The sequence below is a fragment of the Mobula birostris genome, chromosome 8 (assembly GCF_030028105.1).
Source record: "Mobula birostris isolate sMobBir1 chromosome 8, sMobBir1.hap1, whole genome shotgun sequence".
In the NCBI taxonomy this organism is placed as follows: domain Eukaryota; kingdom Metazoa; phylum Chordata; class Chondrichthyes; order Myliobatiformes; family Myliobatidae; genus Mobula; species Mobula birostris.
Window position 1 is genome coordinate 73,680,186 of NC_092377.1, and position 20,305 is coordinate 73,700,490.

Here is a 20,305-nt window from a genome sequence, read left to right on the forward strand (position 1 = left end):
TAGTCCTGCATTTATACCAACATTAATATAAAAGCAAAAAAAGCTGCAGATACTGGAAAGAGGAAATAAAAAACAAACTACAGGAGGCACTTAATAGACAACATCAATAGCATCCTTTCACAGATGCTAGCTAAACAGTTGAGCATTTCTTGCTGTGGTTTCCGTCATTTTCTGTTAAATGCCACTTCTAATATAGTTCATTAAATATTGTGTCATTTGATATTACAAACCTATCCACATTTCAAATATATGTACTTAACTGACTGTGAAATATCTGTAGCTTCCTGAGACCATGAGAAACATTATATAAACGTCAGTCTTCCTTTCTCTCATATTGGGCATAACATATTAGCTATTTCTAGAAGGGTCCTCAGGAGAAAAGAAGATTATAGCAGTTGGTAAATGTATCATTTAAGATCTGGAGAATGGTTTAGTAAAGGAGTGAAGAGCATCCTTAGACCTAGACATCCATTGATGCAAATGACACATTCACTATATGTTTCGATATGTATGTGACAAATAAAGCTAACCTTTCTTTCTAAAGGAAGTATTTTCTGATGATTTACGAAGGCAATTAGTTAAGGCTTGGTGCCATAATGGTAACAGGAATGGCAATTGAGCTGTATCTCAGAGTATCAATATGCTATAGTCATACTTTATTGATCCCAGGGGAAATTGGTTTTCATTACAGTTGCACCATAAATAGTTAAATAGTAATAAAACCATAAATAATTAAGTAGTAATATGTAAATTATGCCAGGAAATAAGTCCAGGACCAGCCTATTGGCTCAGGGTGTCTGACCCTCCAAGGGAGGAGTTGTAAAGTTTGATGGCCACAGGCAGGAATGACTTCCTATGACGCTTCATGTTGCATCTCGGTGGAATGAGTCTCTGGTTGAATGTACTCCTGTGCCCACCCAATACATTATGTAGTGGATGGGAGACATTGTCCAAGATGGCATGCAACTTGGACAGCATCCTCTCTTCAGACACCACTATGTTGTCTCCAGTCTATCAGTTGAGAACTCTTCCAAAGTCTTCCAAAGAACGCGGAGCCGTGGGACAATGAGTCCAACATTTAGTACGCCAAACAAGTATTTTGTTGCTCTATATTGTTCTCTTCTCCAGAAAGATGTGGATGCATTGTTGTTACCACAACCAAAGCTAATTTTCAGAGTTCGGGAAAATTAAGGAATTCAGGCAGAAGGGGGCTTGGGATAAAGCTCGGCTGTGACTTGCCAAGTGGCATAGAAAGCTAAATGGACTATGAAATCACCTCCTGTGCCGACTGCTTATGCTTGCATTAATAGAGAAACAGGTGTTAAACACATCATCTCTACATGTAAAACTAGAAAGGGACTCCCTCAGTTGGATCAGAAGTTCCAGGATTTGGACAATATTATAGGAAAGTAGATATATTCTTAGGGTATGATTATATATGACATGGCAGCCAGTAGGTGGCTGTGAACCTATCCCTTGTTTTTCTTGCTGATAGAGGTTGCTGACTTCAAAAGTGCCAGATTATGTAGATAAATCACTGCAATGCAATTTGTAGATGGAAAACACAGCAGCCAGGAAGTGCTGAGAATGAGGGAATTCATGTTTTAGATGAAGAATAGGGTGCAAAATGTAGACCATGAGTGCAGTTCTTCACAGAAATGGTAGTAGAAACCTGGAACATTCTTTCCCAAACAAATGTTGAAACTCTGCTAACTGAAGATCATACTTCTGAGATTGCTACACAAAGGACAATGGAAAAAAGGCAGGTGGAGGGAGCTGATCCATTTTCTTAAGTGATGAATTGTGAGGTTGGGTGCCCTTTCACAGTTAATAAGAGATTGGGATTGCTTGCTTCCTTTTCATTTCCCTTTCCAGGTGCTTGGTGAGATTGTTCTATTTCGAACAAGGTAATGGAAATTTGAATGAAAACACAGTAGGTCAGGCAGCACTTGTGTAAAGTTAAACATCTCATGATTCACATCCTGGCCCTTTATCAGGGAAGGGAATTTAGTTCAACGAAATGTGCAATGCATGAATTGTAATTTTTTCACCAAAGTCAATGTAATAGCATTAGATATGAAAGTACAGGGATCGGTGTATAGAGTCATACTGTTTACTTATAGAGCCATTGGCTCATCTAGTCTGTGCTGGCCTGGTTTTCGTTCCATCTACTTGCACGTGGACCATAGCCCTCCAAACCCTCTCCCATCCACGTATCTATCCTAACTACTCTTAAATGACTATTTTCACTAGCAGCTCATTCCACACTTACACCACCTCTCTGAGTGAAGAAGATCCCCCCTCAAATTCCCCTTAAATATTTCACCTTTCAATCAAAACCTATAACCTAGTCTCATCTGACATGAGGGGGGAGTAAAGTCTTAACCTATTTAATCCTACCCTATTGCACAAGACCCAGCAACATCCTTGCAAATTTTCTCTGTACTCTTTCAAGCTTATTGATATCTTATTTCCCCACAATTTTATAATGTATTATAAATGATGTGCAGAATTTCCTTGCTACTATTCAATACCACTGTTTTGCCTGAATATACAAATATATACAATTCAAAAGCTAGGCTTTCATCTTCAAAGATTTGACTTTGGGTTATGTTCTTTTTAATATAGCAGAGCAGAAAATAAAGTAGGTACCCACAATTACAATATGTACCAAGTTTGATCATTGAATAATAACCTATTAATGTACCATTGGTCTGATTTTGTACTATTCCACAGTAGAGAAATAACTCATTTCATAGGGAATTGGCAATGAAGGAGGTGGGTGTGTATGACTCAGTGTTATCCATTCAGAATGTCAAGTGCTTTCGCCAGCCAAGATAAGTTTGCTATTAATTTGGGTAAGCTACAAAAATATGCTCAAACCATTGCCTGTAAATTGGAAACACACCTTTTTATATAAACATTTACCACAAAAATATAAAGAAAAACTGTCACTGCTTTGCTTGCAAGATTTCACTTTTAAATTTCGCACACCAAAATTCTTTCACAGTGTCACAAACTGTACATAAAATTTGCAGAATTACATTATCTGTGTAAAAAATTGTCATTTAAATTTAATTATTTACTGACAATATACAACAGATGAGTTTAAAATTGTGACAAGGTGTGATGACTTTGCTACAGGAAACATTACTTTCAGTAGTTTTAAAATCACAAAGCAGCTGGGATGTACGATTTGGGGATGTAAGACCGACATGCAGCGTTTACTGAGGATAGTTTTGTTTCAGCAGATTCTTCAAGCTTCTTTCCACTGCTTCATCTAATTCTTCCTCCAACTCCTCCTTCTTAGACATGGCCAGTTTGGATTGGTAGTCATTCACTATTTGGTCTATGTAAGGAGCACTTTGAGTCCCATGTAACATTAGGGTCCATTCTTTGAGCACACCTTTCTGCACAGTGTCACCAACAAAGCCAACTTCTAGGACCCAAGTTCCTCTGGGGTCTTCTCCCCAAGTGTGTGTTGTCATGAAAGGCCACTTATCAAAACCCACCTTGGAGTCATCATCCCTTGGCCTTTGGCTGAGCAGAATGGATTTTGTGCCCATGGGCGAAGTCATGTTGATGTTCAGGGCTCCTCGCCGAGTGGCATTTACAGTTATCACAGCTTGAACATGTTCTAGATAGCGGACAAAATTACCCCTCCCTTCACACGCATCAGTTGATATTGTAAGGATCAGCTTGTCTTCTGACGAGATTGTCCTGGGCAAATAAAAGAAAGAAAAGCACAATTATGGAAAAGAAGACTGGGACTTGCACAACCCTCTTCCCAACTTCGGAACATCCTAAATCAATTCACCATGAATAAAGTGCACAAATGATTTCAATAGAGGAAATGTTGCTCATTTGCAAACAGGAACATCTCTGAAATAATGTGATAATGGCCAACTTAGCTACTTCAATTAGTTTTATTGAAAGATAAAGATTGGCCAGAAAATACCTGAAGCTGATGTTGGTACTTCAGTTCAGCACCTCATCACTGACCATCTCAGTTGGAAGTGCACCTCTCTCTTAGCATCAGCTTGATATTTGAACTCACATCTCTGAAGTGGGATTCAAACCTGCATCCACCTGACTTTGTGGCCAGTTCAACCATGTCAGGTATTTCATCATTAAACACGAACAAGACCTTAACAATTTTCCTAAATAGCAAGGCTGTTATTTGATTGGTTGGTTATGGCTGTAGTTTATTTCTGTGCGCTTTGAACCTATCTTCCAGGGATAATGGTTTTATGATTTCCATAGAACAATTGTCAAGAACAAAGGCTCCGTTTTGGGGATTCCTGCATTAGTACAACTTGAAGGTACAGCTGAAGTATTCATGTTGCTCCTCAGAAGTCCTTCTGAGTGCTGATTCTGCTAACAAAGTCAAAGTCAAGGTCACTGTCATATGCACAAACACATGTAAGCACAGAAGAAAGTTACGTGCAGCATCATCCCAGGTACAGTGCATCAAAGACATAACACTCATAAGAAAGACAATAATTAAACGGAGGATGAGAGGTGACCTGATAGAGGTGTGCAAGATGATGAGAGGCATTGATTGTGTGGATAGTCAGAGGCTTTTTCCCAGGGCTGAAATGGCTAGCATGAGAGGGCACAGTTCTAAGGTGCTTGGAAGTAGGTACAGAGGAGATGTCAGGGGTAAGTTTTTTTTTTACACAGAGAGTGGTGAGTGCGTGGAATGGGCTGCTGGCAACATGGTGGAGGCGGAAACAATAGGGTCTTTTAAGAGACTCCTGGATAGGTACATGGAGCTTAGAAAAGTAGAGGGCTACGGGTAAGCTTAGGTAATTTCTAAGGTAAGGACATATTCGACACAGCTTTGTGGGCTGAAGGGCCTGTATTGTGCTGTAGGTTTTCTAGGTTTCTAAATATTGTTGGACACAATTATAAAGAAAGAACATGATTAGAACAAGGAGGAAAAAAACAAAGTTCTACAGCGCAGAGTGGTCATAGTGTTGCTGTACTGAGGCAATGACCAAGGTTGTGTAGGTAGGTTCAAAAGCCGAATGGTTGAAGGAAAGTAGCTGTTCTTGAACTGGGTGGTGTAGGATTTCAAGCTTCTATACTTTCCACTCGGTGGTACTTGGAGACTAATAACCTTAGTGAAAGGACACAAGAAGTTGGCAAGCAAATCATTCATCTGTATGAAGCCTGTTATAATTTTATTACAAACTTGATGGGAAAAATCATATCTCCACCTGGAGTTATGAACATTTTTGTGAACTTTGACTAATAAAAAAACTGATTAAGAAGCTGCCAGGGAAATTCATCTTTGAAATCTCACCCAATTAGCAATAGGATTACAATGGAGAAATTTGTACACTTCACAACGTGGAACTGCTCTCTACATCTTTGCCAGGGCTGATCCTTCTCCATCCACCATTCAGAAGTGATGCTGAATGAATCAGGATCTCTTGTCCCAATCCACCTCTCTAACCTCTTTCACAACTTTAATATAGCAAAATAAAATGCTGAAATATCTATTGGTATCACCATGGTTTGATAAAGAATTTTCTATTGCGTCAGAACCACACATTATAGAATTAAAGTGACTAGTGCATGAACATTGAGAGAACATTTTTTTTTACACAGCAAATGATAATCCAGGATGTGCTGACTGAAAGAACACAGTGGAAGAAGATTCAATAGTAGACTTCAAAATGGCTATAGGGCTTTCATGTACAATAGTTGAAAGGTGAAAAAAAAACAAGAATGCTCCGGGGAAACAGGAGAGTGGAACTAACTGGATCACTTTACCTAGAAGCAGCATGGAGATGATGGGGTAAAAACAGCTCATGTGAAATATCATCCTGTTATGATTCGAATAAGTCTTCTTCCTCTCCGACCAAACGGCCACTTAGATTTCTCTGGAGAGACCTAGTATTGAGTATCAAGGTGAACATCAGCCTTTTCCCCTTAAATTGCATCTCTGAAATCCCTGCCTCATAAGACATGATCAAGGAAACCTGGTCACATCACATCCCAGAAAAATTTGCAGCTTACCTTCAGGTAAGTCCAAAGGCACCAACATGCAGCATAAACACTTGCATTTGGATCTTAGTGCTAAACAAATGCAAGAGTATTACCTTCCACTATCCTGCCATTCGGTCCCTTCAAGTGAGGGGAAACACAACAGGTAGCCGACAATCTACTGAGCCAAATTTAGCACTGGATACCCAAGACAATTTTCTACCTGACAAAGCAACGCACACAATGTCTTAGAGGAACTCAGCAGGTCAGGCAGCATCTATGGAAATGAATAAACAGTCAATGTTTCAGGCCAAAACCCTTCTTCGGGACTACCTGATAAAGCCTGCCAAATGCATAAAAGCTGCCAGACACAGAAATAACTATTAACTGGGCTTCCAGAAGTCAAAGATACATCCATCACGACAATAAACCTGTGAATACAATATAACTGCAGAGGCTCTGTCACAATGGTTGTTATAAAAACCACTTTGTGACTCAAGTTAATCTAACAATCCATCCATTCTTTTTCTTTAGCCGCAGGAAACTTTCTCCTTCAGTGCAACACAAAGCATCATGACAGTTCAGTTTTAGAACCAAACAAATTTGTTTCTCCAGCCAGCACTTACAATTTTTTTTTCTTTTGTTCTGTTTTTTAGTTTAACTAATCTAGTTTGAGGCCTAAGCAGTTATTAAGGTATCTGACTGTAGACTAACCACCCTGTTTCAGCACTGCAAACGTAACTCATGTAACTGCTTGGGAGGGGAAATTAAAATCATTCATTACACATAGCAGCACACTTAAGAGGATTACTCCACCTCTTCATATGGGAAAGGTGCTATGCAGATTTCAGGATACAGTGGTTTCTCTTGGACTGCCCACAGTAAATGCTTCCTTAGCAATATGCACAACAAACTTTGCACAATGTACTGTTTACATATTCAATAGGTAATCATTCAGATTCATTTATTTCTCACAGGTACGTCAAAACATACAACCAACACAATCTAACGATGTGATGGGGTAGTCTGGAAGTGCTGCTACGCATTCTGGTACCAATACAGCATGCCCACACTACTTGGCAGAACAACACAGAACACATCAAACAACACAACAACAGCAAAACAAGGCCGGATCCTCCTTCCCACCCACTCATATACACAGTCCTCTCTCTCAGGACAGGCCATCTTCGGCCTCCTGCGGACTCGTGGATTTGTAGACATTGGGCTTCGACTTCCCCAATGGACTTGCAGAGACTCACAGACACAGTCTTCTGCTGACTTACGATCGACCAATGGACTTCACTCTTTGGCATTGACCCAGGACCCAGAGATGACAGCAAATAAGGACTCTGGATAAGGACCCCAAATACTAGGCCACAAACTCTGGACTTGCTGATGACAGGATCCTGAACACTAGGCCTCAAATTCCAGTCTTATTGATTCGCGTACCTAGAGAGTCATTGGCCCTTATGCCTCCTGCCTACATGGAACTCTTATCTTACTGACCCAGGAGGTGCCACTAGCCCTCATTCTCAATGGTCTGCTGGCCCGACATCTGACCCGCGCCGCTGCCCTTCAAATGCAGAGTGCAGTACTAGACTCCAGCCTGGCCTCTAATTTCCCCACATCCTTGTCCCTAAACCAAAATCTAACCCCTAACTCCCCTCTCTGCCCAAAAACCATCCCTGAGAACCTAAAAACAATTAATTCTGAGCCACACACACAAAATGCTGGAGGAATTCAGTCGGTCAGGTAGCTTCCATGGACAGACATCCCACCCCTCCCGGAAGTTCTGGGAGTCTCCCGCATATGAATAGTGGCTCCCTGATGCCCGCAAATTATATACAATATCATGGAAATCAACTTTTTTGAGAGCGAGTGAGCGAGAGAAAGCAAGTGAGAACGAGAGAGAGAAAGCAAGTGAGAGCGCGAGAGCAAGCAAGCGCGAGAGCAAGGAAGTGCGAGAGAGCGCGAGAGAAAGCAAGCGAGAGAGAGAGCGAGAGCAAGCAAGCGAGAGAGAGTGCGAGAGCAAGCAAGCGAGAGCGCGAGCGAAAAAGCAAGTGAGAGCGCTCCGTGGCAGAGTGTTCCAGGAAAAAAAGAAAATATAAAACGTACGTCACCCCAGACTACACTAACGTGTACCCCTGCCTAATAGGGGTCAAAAATAATGACAGTGTTGCTCGCTGCACTGTTTACAACAGTGACTTTTCTATTGCCCATGGTGGGTTAAGACTGTAAGAGACATGTTGAGGCAAGTTTAACAGGTGTCATTCATTCATTAGCATAGCTAACGTTATTTAAACTAGCTGGCTGGCTGCTAAGGAGCTACTCTATTGCAGACATCCCACCTCTCCCGGAAGTCTCCCACAAATTGATGGTGCTACCTCACTGAAATCAGTTTTTGCAGGGTGGGATGTCTGTATGGAAATGAACCAACAGTCATGTTTTGGGTCAAGACCCTTCATCAGGACCGAAAGGACTTGGACCGAAATGTCGACTGTTTATTAATTTCCATAGCTACTGCCTGACTTACTGAATTCCTCCAGCATTTTGTGTATGCTGCTCTGGATTTCCATCATCTGCAGAATCTATTGTGCTTAAGCCTGAGCCATGACCGTGACAGAAACTATAGCTCAGTTTCCTCTTGACCAGAAGTTTCTGTTGGACAGATGCCTTTTTGTTTACATTGTGTGTACTTGAGCCTGCTTTAAAGTATCACTATTTCTTGAATTGTTAAAGATTCCAAGATCCAAACTCCTGAATGTTTACAAGAAAAAATATCCTCACACAGTGAGTTATTAAGACCGGGACAGGGTGGAAGGGTGGTAGAAGCAGATTCAAAGAGCTCTTTAAAAAATAATTAAATATTTAGGGGTCAGAAATAGCTCAGGGGTACAAGAGTGAGGGAAAAAAAGTACATTTTTTGAAAAGTACTTATCGAAAACCAGCATGATGAATGCCATGCCAAAGCCAAGGTGTAAATTAAGATATTAAGGGACATATCTGAATCCTTTTTCAAAAGTTGTTGGCAATGAACTTGGCAAGCATGTTGTCATTTAACACTAAAATTGCTAGAAGAGTGTTACCATTCTGTGAGGTTGATTTCAGTCAGGGTCAACTGTACCATAGAGGTGTTAAAGGAATGGAATTTGTAGGCAGCTGTCTGCCCCAATGCACGATTTTCATTCCTACGATACACATTGAAATCACAACTGTGAGAAATTAAGTACAGAATAATTCAACATAACTTACTTACACAATTAGTTTTTTAACTTCAATAACTTGATGAATTCAACCCCTGGGTCATGTGTGGCTCCCTTGGGGGCTAAAGTATGGGTGTGAAGGTAGATAAAGAACATTGGGCTTGTACTCTTTTGAAAAGATTTCATAACGAACTTACTGAAATTTTAATTTTTATGCTGGCGATTAGTAAAGTAAGTCCAAGTTAATAGGAGCGTAACTTCAAATACCAAAGGACCATAAAGTAAAAGGGGCTGAGAGAGATTTCAGGCAAATTTTTGCATATATAATGATTTATTGTGGAGAAGATTAGAAAGGAAGTAATTGTTTCATTGATGTAAGGAGAAGCAAGTAGTTATTTTTCTTGATGACGAAAAGAATCTGGTATGAAGATACAAGAGTAAATTTATTGCTGTGTTTCTAAAGGTTTTTAAAGTCTCCTGGGACTACGTTTGGAACAGAACAAAGGAGGCCAGCACTTACTGAGGTTCTTGAATCGATCCTCCAATACAGTGGAACCTTTCAGGAACTGTTCTCCAGTCTTTGGCCATGTTTACCATAGCTCCAGCGTCAAGAACGCCATAACCAAAGAGGTGATTGAACTCTAGACCCACGCCATTTCTTCTCCATTTATGAACATCGTCATGCAGCTGATTGCGCTTGGATGTCAGCACAGTCAGGTGCTGCATGTCTCGCCACGTTAGATTTGGACTGAAAGACAGAAGAGTGGGGACATTGTATCAGTGTACATGGCCGTTGTCAGAAGCAGCCATCAGAAGGAAATAACTGAACTTAGACAGTGACTTTCAAAGCCACTGGATCCCACCACGCACATAGCAACTATCAAATAACTTTTGAGCTGTTCCCACATTATAAGGCAAGGAAAAAGGCAAACAACTTGTATATCAAGAGACCACAAACAGCATTGCTTTAATGATCAAATAACCTATTTTGACTGAGGGAGGAATTAGCAAACAGCTAATGGCTGCTCTGCATTTCATCTAAATAGCACTATAGTATCATATATATATAACTTTGCAACTCAATGGCAGCACCTCCAGGAATGCAGTCCTCCTTCAGAATTTCACTGGAGCATCAGTCTAGAATTTTCTGCATATGATTCATAAATAGAGCCATAGCTAATAATAATCAGTGATGTAAGAATGGGAAATAACCGAAAAAAACATGGTTCAACCTACCAAAAAAAATTTTGCAAAATTAAATGAGTTCGAGTTGTTACTGAACTGGTTTGACATGCGAGGCACAAGGCCATGGAGGCATGATCCACTTCAAAGATGTGAATATAAAACTTTAAGCTAATAACCCAGTACAAAGGTTGCTGGAAGTGCTGCGTTCCAATGATCAAGTGAACCCCTTTCTCCTTCCTGTGTAGACAGTGTAGGGAAGTATCCTCCAGAGATCTGACCAATATTTTTCCACAAACACCATCAATAAAACAGGTTATCTGGCCATTGTGAGAACATGCTGTCTATCCTTTTTTTTTACAGAATCTTTAATGTTAAGTACTTTAGAACAGCCTGAAACCAAGAGAGGTGTAATGCAATTTTAAGTAACTTTCAAAATGAACGATTTGCTATGTTTTTCATGTGTTTTGTGAATTTTGTACTTATCAAGATAAAGGATATCACAGTCCTTTTCGAGGGGCAGATGTAGAGCATGATCACTGGAGTGGCTATTTTGTCCAGGGTGTCTGTTCGGCCATGTGGCAGATTTTAACAGCTAGTCCGCCTTATCATACCGGTGGACAATTCCCCACTTGAAACACTGAGTTGGTTGCTAGCAGTTGCAACCAGACTGAGCAATAAGGCAGTGAGCAGAGGTGTTCGTGGTTGGATAGTAGTGGGTCGTCTGTTTCAGTGTGGACGGATAATGCACTTGAGCAATAAGGCAGTGAGCAGAGGTGTTCGTGGTTGGATAGTAGTGGGTCGTCTGTTTCAGTGGGGATGGGTAATGCACTTGAGCAATAAGGCAGTGAGCAGAGGTGTTCGCGGTTGGCTAGTAGTGGGTCGTCTGGTTCAGTGGGGACGGGTAATGCACTTGAGCAATAGGGCAGTGAGCAGAGGTGTTGGCGGTTGGATAGTAGTGGGTCGTCTGGTTCAGTGGGGATGGGTAATGCACTTGAGGTGATTGATGTTAGGTCAGAAAAGTAAGTAAATAAAGTCCAGCTTGAATGCTCTCCTTGTGTTCTGATTCTGGATTTACAGAGCTTCTCATACCCCACACTCTGACCTGAGCTGACCTTTACCTTCCATCGTGAGCTGCCTCAAAAATCGACAAAACTGTCGATCACCTTGGAGGTGACAGATTGAAAGCCAGCTCAAGGTGCCTCCGTGATTCATATTAATACCATTATCCCACTGAATGAACACCCTGAGTAAAGACCTGTATTGGTCATTAATTGTTACTACATATCCCTCCCCACGCCCTTCCCTCATCTACCACCAACTAATCTCATCGTTACAAGTTTTCTGAGAGGCGTCATTTGTCTTTTATGCTGGATTGCTTCCATAATACTTTGTTGTCTCCAAACTATCACTGCAAAGCCCACCTGTGCACAAGGCATTCTGAAAGAGGAGGGTGAGCACCCGGAAGACATTGTCCATGTTGGCACTATCATATAGGGAGGAAGGAGGTGAGAGCTGACAAAGGGAATTTAGGGAGTTAGGTAGAAAGTTACAAAGCAGGACCTCTGGGGTTGTGCACAAAGAGAAGAAGTCCAAGTACAAGCTTCTAGAGTTTCGGATCACTGTTGTGGAAGTGTCAAGCATTGAGTTTATGGTGAGGACGGAAGGTTGAAAGGTGATATGCAGGGCAAGTTTTTTTTCTACACAGCTGCTGGAGGAGGTGGTAGAAGCAACATTCAAGATGCATTTAGACAGTTAAATGAAATAGAAGTAGGACTGTGTGTAGGCAGGAGGGATTATGGTTGGCACAGACATGCTGGGTGAAAGGGATTGTTCCCCTGCTGCACCATTCTATGTTTATGGATAATGGAGTCCAGTGCAAGGAAACGTAATAATAAATCAGGAACAAAACCATTCACAGGAAATGGGGAAATGTCATGAAATACTCCTTCATGCAGAGTTTAGTGATAATCTAATAGTGTTTTATTAAAATATTATCGATTATGAAGTTCAGCAATTTAAAACAGATCCATGGAATTATCTTATGTTTGGGGATTTCAAGGTTTATGATATACAACCTGAATAAAGGTAGTCATGGTATATTCAGTATAGCCATGAACTAAGTCAATGGGAAACTAGATCCCATGGGCTGAATGGCTTCATCCTAAGTCAAAGCATTTTTATATACAGAAAGTGTTTTAAGTTGCACTTTTACACACACAACTACAGCCTGTAGAAACTCATTGAACTTCAAAATGAGTGAATATGGTGTCATGTAAAAGAGGAGTGGTTAATCAGGATGTAAGTTTAACAGCATAAATATAATTATCCCTACGTACTTAGCTTCCAAACCCAAAGCAAAGACAGCAGCGGCTTCTGGTGCTGCGGCAGATGTTCCAGAATGGCGAAGAGTGCAGTTCCCATACAAATCAGTCGTTGCCTTTCATAAAGCAATTAAAAATAATAATTAGATCATTTACCTAAGTAAACAGCTCATCTCTCACATACCAAGGGTCTTCAATTATACATGCTGTCAACAAAAGCCTCTGCATTATTCTCAGTTGTGCATTTTGAAAATAAATCCAATAAAGAAAGAGCTGCTATCTACACAAAGAAGCCCGAGTTGAACAATAATATCAAGGCTCACCACGCCGGCCTCTGGGTTCCTCTTCCTCCCATTGCTGAATGTAGATGCAAGGGTTGAGGAGCAGCTTTCGTCATAAAGTGCTGTCCTCCCATCATTGATAGCAGAGTTGATAGAAATGGTCCACATGCTTGATGCGTAGCCATCACAATTGCAGTCATCGTAGCTGCCCCCGTCACCCGAAGCCCAGACGTAAATGCTTCCCTTTCCATTCCGACCCTATGACAAAGGATTCAGCTGTCAGGTTAAATGACTTGCTTTGCTCGTCAAACAGAGGCAAAGCACCACGGAGGGAGGAGATCTGCGTACAGTCAGGTTCTTCCTTTATTTGAAATAAATCTACTTTTGGATGGGATGTTGGATCAAGGCCCTGTCTGGGAGACACCAAAGATCCCAGGGCACTATTCTGATGTGTTCTTCCCAGTATCCTGGGAGTGAGGTTGTCCCTTGATCAACCCCACCAAAAAACACTGACCTGGCTTTTATCCCATTGTGGTGGAGGGCTTACACTGCATAAACTGGCCGCTGTATTTCGATGTTGAATAGTTAACTGCTCATCAATGAAGTTCATTGGCTGTCATGTACAGTTTGCAGAAAAAGTGCTATACTAGATTTTCTGTCTTTTGCTTGTATTGTAATGGAACACAGAACACAGAAAACTACAGTACAGGAACAGGCCTTTCAGTCCACAACATTGTGCCGAACCAATTCAATTAGTAATCAAATGGCCAGCTAAACTAATCTCTTCTGCCTACACAATGTCCATATTCTTCCATTTTCCTCACATTTATGTGCCTATCTAAACATCTCTTAAAAGGTCCCCTGAATTTCTGCCTCTACGACCACCCCAGGCAATGCATTCTGGGCATCCACCATTATATGTGTAAAAAACTTGTCCCTCACATCCTCTTTGAAATTACCCCCTCTCACCTGAGATGATTGCCCTCTGGTATCAGATATTTCAACCCTGGGAAAAAAGATTCGGTCTGTCTCCACTATCTACGCCTCAAATAATCTTATAAACCTCTATCAGATTTCATCTCAACCTCTGCCATTCCAGAGAAGTCAACCCAGGTTTGTCCAGCTTCTCATTACAGCACATGCCCTCTACAAGGATGTTGCCTGGATTGGGGAGCATGCCTCATGAGAATAGATTGAGTGAACTCGACTTTTCCTCCTTGGAGCAACGGAGGATGAGAGGTGACCTGATAGGGGTGTATAAGATGATGAGAGGCATTGATCATGTGGATAGTCAGAGGGTTTTTCCCAGGGCTGAGATGGTTGCCACAAGAGGACACAGGTTTAAGGTGCTGGGGAGTAGGTGCAGAGGAGATGTCAGGGGTAAGATTTTTACGCAGAGAGTGGTGAGTGCGTAGAATGAGCAGCCGACAACAGTGGTGGAGGTGGATACGATAGGGTCTTTTAAGAGGCTTTTAGATAGGTACATGAAGATTGGTAAAATAGAGGGCTATAGGTAAGCTTAGTAATTTCTAAGGTAGGGACACGTTTGGCACAACTTTGTGGGCCGAAGGGCCTGTATTGTGCTGTAGGTTTCCTATGTTTCTATGTTAATCTAGGCAGCATCCTGGTAAACCTCTTCTACCTCCTCTCCAAACCCTCAATATCTTTCCTATAATGGTGTGACCAGAACTGTATGCAATGCTTCAGATGTGGTCTAACTATATTTATAAAGCTGCAGCATAACTTCCTGGCTTTTGCACTCAGTGCTTCAACTACTAAAGGTAAACATACTCTATGCCTTCTTAACTACCCTATCAACAACTGTAGCCACATGCAGGGAGTTATGAACTTGGATCCAAGATCCTTCTCCTCTTCAACACTGTTAAGAATCTCGTCCAGAGAGGACACAAAGATATTGGTAAAGGCGCCAGCAATCTCTTCTCTTGCCTCTGTCAACAACCTGGGTATATCCCATCAGTTCCTGGGCACTTATCCATCCTACTGCTCTTTAAAAGACCTAGCACAACGTCCTCCTTTACTTCAAAATGCCCTGGCATAACAATACACATATCCTCCATGTTTTTCTCCACAATAAATATTGATGTTAAATACTTATTAAGGACTTCACACACATCCTCAGCATCCAAGAAAATGTTCCCCCTTTATCCTTGAATGGTCCTACCCTCTCCCTTGTTATCCTCTTGTACTGAGGATGAAAAATATGAAAATGACAAGAAGATGTCAATGCCAGAGAAAATGGCCACAAAGATCATTAGCCAGGGATTATCTGAACAAAAAAAATGATAACATCTTTAAAATATTGTTAAAAAACAGAATTCAATAATGGCAGTATGTTGAAAAAATTGCAGATTAATGATAGTAGATTTACCAACAATTTACCAGAAATTCTTTCATGCCCACGTGTGTTTCTCATAAGTTCCAGTGTTTTCTGCACTGACTGTTTTGCAAACATTTGGCAGGTCACTGAACATACAACCGCGCAAGAGCATATGGGGCTTCCTAAAATTAAACATATTTAATGTCTACCTTCAAAGAAACATGCTTAAATCTCTACAGGTCAGAGTAGAATAGCTTTAATAAAAATGAAATTGGTTATGGGCCAGTAAACCAAATTATAAAAAGACCAGATTAAAATGACAGAAATATAAAGAAGGAAAGCTATTTAAAATTATTGTGATAAGATTAGGTGAAAAGGCAAAGGAAGCTGAGTAAATCAAGCACAGTAAGGACCGAGTAAAATGCAGGCCCTAGTATGAATGACATAGGCCAAATGCTTGTTTCAGGTCTCGATACTCTAGGAGAAAATGTGCATTCTAGTAGGAAGAAGATAGTGAAGCTCAGAGTGGTTAGTAGTTGAAGAAACACAGCTAATAGTGAATGAGTGGATGAAGCCACCTTGTAGAGTACTGCTGGCAGATGAGTTCTCAGCTCTGGGACCTTGGTTCAATTCTGACCTCTGGTGTTCCCTCTGTGGATTTTGTAATGTTTTTCCTTGAGACCACATGGATTTCAGGTGCTCCAGTTTCCTCCCATATCTCAAAGATACAAATGCTGACTGTTAAAGTCAATTCTCTACTGCCAATTACCCACAGAATAAGCAGGTAGATGGAGAATGCAAAGGGAGGGTGGGGGTCATTGGTTGTTAATGAGCATGTGTGACAGAGTATATTACAGAGGAAGAATTAGAGAACTGGGATTTCTATGAGAGTGAGAATAAAATCTATTGGCTGATTGGCCTCCTTCTATTTGGTAAGAAAATATGAAATACGTAACCAGAGCTGAGCATGGAACAGTTGACACAACACACTACTAGAAGTCAAAAGGATGCTCAAATTTAAGATGCAAAATAAAAGCTGGCATCAATGCATAATATTTACAAATCCCCAGTATACCAAAGAAAATACAAAGGAGTCTGATAATAAAGTCCATGGAAAGGCAAGTTATACCAGACAAACTCTGAACACAGGTAGAACTGGGTATAAGTTTGATCAGTCATCAACTTTTGATTTGCTTTTGGGCTTAAAATGAAGATTGAAATACTGAATGTTTGGAAAGATATATGGAAATAATAATTAATTAGCATGAAGTTTAAAAAAGGAGAGCATGTTTGGTCAAGTTCTTTGAAGAAATAAGAGTGAAAGCAGATTGAGAAAATGCAAGTGTTTCCCTTAGTATGGATTCTCAAATAGAGATTGATGTCTGAAGGTTGTGTCCATGTACAATGTTGGGCAAATTTCTGTCCAATGAGAGGCAGTTGCTTTATTTTTATATTTAAATAAACTGCTGCAAGAGATACCTGCAAATTACATAACTAGTCACCACCTCACACTCTTTTGGGCTGTGTGCAGGAGACTCAAACTCAGAACAAGCACAAGGAATACAACCTCTGGGTCATTGAGGAATTTAGGTTCAGCGCAACAAAAGTTTGACTCAGACGATGCTGGTGAAACGTGGGCACTGTGGAAGTCAATATCTCCATGAAATAGATATCACAAAAGCAGTGAGTAAAGGCAGTGAACTCTGATAATTATAAGATGCTGATTGAAGATTAAGTTATGAGGAAGTTCAGTTTCACATTATTGATAATAGTAATCCTGTTCATAGTGTATGTGCTTAGTTGTGGAGTCAACAGTATGAAGTTGCCTACAGTGGGAATATGACAAAATCTCTCTAAATCAACATTTCAACTAAATACTATCTTGCTTGACTAACTTGCTTGCTCCAAAAATTGATTGATTTGCCTCCATTTGTACATACAAAGAAAAGGGTCTTAGTCTTGCAAAACCCCTATGAACTGATCAGATAGCTCAACTCCCTTGGCATCAACATCAATAGCAGAAACACAAAATGTTCAAACCATCTGTCTCCTCTGGCTTTTAGCCCAGGAGCCACAGGAAAAAGGGCAGCATCTTGACTCACCACATAAACAATTAATTCTCCAAATCTGGTTTGCGATGATAACATAACACATTCAACATAATGCTTTCACACACATCGCAGCAACTCATGGACAACTGCGCTTAAACCTGCACTTGTCCAGATTCATTTGGCAGAGGTGATGAACCATAACTAACTTGTAAATTCAAAAAAGTATTATTTGCACATACATCCTACAAAATGCCCCCTGAATGCAAGGCATAACACTTTCTTATTCAATAGGTATCAAAGCATTTTATGCATTTGAGAAGTTAAATAAATACTAAAATATTGTTCGCTTGTACCTCGCCAGCTAAATCCATTCCATTCCTTTCATTTATTGGATGTGAACAAAGGCTGCAAGCACGGCTAGTATTTGTAGTTATTTAATTGTAGCCTCAACACACCACCATCCCCACCTCCCACACAGATGATTCAACACAAATAGGACCACAAGGCTGCACAGCATGAATATTAGGGAATACTGTACCTGGACAACTGGGCACGTGTTTTTATTTGAATTATTATGCTGTTGATATCAGGAGACCAGCATTAGAATTGCTTACAAAGTACTGCAGGCTGCCCAGACACCTTCTAGTACTATGAGCTACATAAAAACTACTGAAGCAACCATTCTACAACAACACTCCTTTACTCTAGGCATCAGATTGGCCTGTCGGGATGGGTCAGGGATTGCGTGGCGGAAGACAAGTACATACTTGTCTGCAGCTCTCTAAGGCAAGTCAAATACTCCTGTAGCGTTATTATAGTACCTCACTTAGGGCACAATTTCCATTTCTACACAGTCATTTGCACTAAAATATATTAGTCATAGTCATAGTCATACTTTATTGATCCCGGGGGAAAATGGTTTTCGTTACCGTTGCACCATAAATAATAAATAGTAATAAAACCATAAATAGTTAAATATTAATATGTAAATTATGCCAGGAAATAAGTCCAGGACCAGCTTATTGGCTCAGGGTGTCTGACCCTCCAAGGGAGGAGTTGTAAAGTTTGATGGCCACAGGCAGGAATGACTTCCTATGACGTTCTGTGTTGCATCTCGGTGGAATGAGTCTCTGGCTGAATGTAGTCCTGTGCCCAACCAGTACATTATGTAGTGGATGGGAGACATTGTCCAAGATGGCATGCAACTTGGACAGCATCCTCTTTTCAGACACCACCGTCAGAGAGTCCAGTTCCATCCCCACAACATCAATGGCCTTACGAATGAGTTTGTTGATTCTGTTGGTGTCTGCTACCCTCAGCCTGCTGCCCCAGCACACAACAGCAAACATGTTAGCACTGGCCACCACAGCCTCCTAGAAAATCCTCAGCATCGTCCGGCAGACGTTAAACGACTTCAGTGTCCTCAGGAAATAGAGACGGCTGTGACCCTTCTTGTAGACAGCCTCAGTGTTCTTTGACCAGTCCAGTTTATTGTCAATTCGTATCCCCAGGTACTTGTAATCCTCCACCATGTCCACACTGACCCCCTGGATGGAAACAGGGGTCACCGGTACCTTAGCTCTCCTCAGGTCTACCACCAGCTCCTTAGTCTTTTTCACATTAAGCTGCAGATAATTCTGTTCACACCATGTGACAAAGTTGCCTACCGTAGCCCTGTACTCAGCCTCATCTCCCTTGCTGATGCATCCAACTATGGCAGAGTCATCAGAAAACTTCCGAAGATGACAAGACTCTGTGTAGTAGTTGAAGTCCGAGGTGTAAATGGTGAAGAGAAAGGGAGACAAGACAGTCCCCTGTGGAGCCCTAGTGATCAAGAATTTCTGTGATATGTAACCAGATGTAGTAATTCTGCAGATTAAAACAAACCATGACTCTTATAAAATAAAGCTTTGGGAGAATGCAATTGCCTCTAAATCTTACTTTTCCCACCTGTCTCAACATAACCTTTTAGGTTTTGGTTCAGATCACTTTACTGGAAAACAGGGACGGGTGAAACAATATTATCTTAACATATTTCTGCCACATGGCAACATTATAATAATCAAATTATCCACCCAGAACTTCATTAATAGCATTAAATACATTGTCGTAGCTGAACAATTCATATTGCTCCCAAAATTTATTCCTGTGGGCCTTTCAGCACCTCCTATCTACAGTGGCAATCAGCATATTTGTGTTTGCATAAGTTCAGATAGACCTCAGCAATGAAATCCCCTAACCCCACGTCTTACCTTATTAACACCATCAGCCATAGCTTGCAAAGTCAACTCACGAGGTCCATCCACAGTTTTGCCATCATCAGTTGGTCCCCAACTAGCACTATAGATGTCTATAACTTGAGGCATGTGACTGATAGAAGAAGCTTCTATAATGTCCGTCATGAATGGTTGGTCCAGCATACGAATGCCTTTAAGATTTTAAATGGCAATGTGAAAGACAGTTTCAAATCCATTTCTCAATGCATAAGCAATGGCTTAAACAGAAATACAGCAATTTATTTGACCTGAAAAGGCTTTTTTTTTTGAAGAATGTAAAAATAAAAGTTTCCAATTCAGATTTAATTATTTAACTTTACACAAATCACAAGAAGTTAAGAGGCAGGCATTGCAAATAGTTGGGAGATTTAATCAAGATCTCAGAGCTGAATCTTCCAAAGGCAACAAGCTGACTGGTCGCATGTGGGAGTATTCCATTTCCCTGGTGCAATCTCCTGATAAGCAGCTGGGTCCAGCTGATAAGCAAGCCTTTGTGCAGCTGACCTTGAGAGGACAGATCCAAACTTGAAAGCTTTGACCAGGTATTTCAGCCCATTAGTTCCTGGCTTTCAATAACATCAAACAGCCAGTTGCACTGCAGAAAACTGTGGATGTATTTTACAAGGTCACTCTTTAATCTCTTCCCTTTAATAATT

General features: G+C 40.8%; 1 protein-coding gene across 1 annotated transcript in view; it reads right to left on the minus strand.

The window, feature by feature from the left end:
• Positions 1 to 3,106: 3,106 nt before the first annotated feature.
• pcsk2 (proprotein convertase subtilisin/kexin type 2) overlaps positions 3,107 to 20,305 on the minus strand; it is a 78,038-nt gene continuing 60,839 nt past the window's right edge. Inside the window, exons 8-12 of the mRNA XM_072267078.1 lie at positions 19,626 to 19,801; positions 13,027 to 13,242; positions 12,719 to 12,819; positions 9,718 to 9,945; positions 3,107 to 3,720 (exon numbers count right to left, since the gene is read on the minus strand). Of these exons, the coding sequence (XP_072123179.1) occupies positions 3,225 to 3,720; positions 9,718 to 9,945; positions 12,719 to 12,819; positions 13,027 to 13,242; positions 19,626 to 19,801 (1,217 nt within the window). The 3' untranslated portion in view covers positions 3,107 to 3,224. The remainder of the gene's footprint in view (positions 3,721 to 9,717; positions 9,946 to 12,718; positions 12,820 to 13,026; positions 13,243 to 19,625; positions 19,802 to 20,305) is intronic.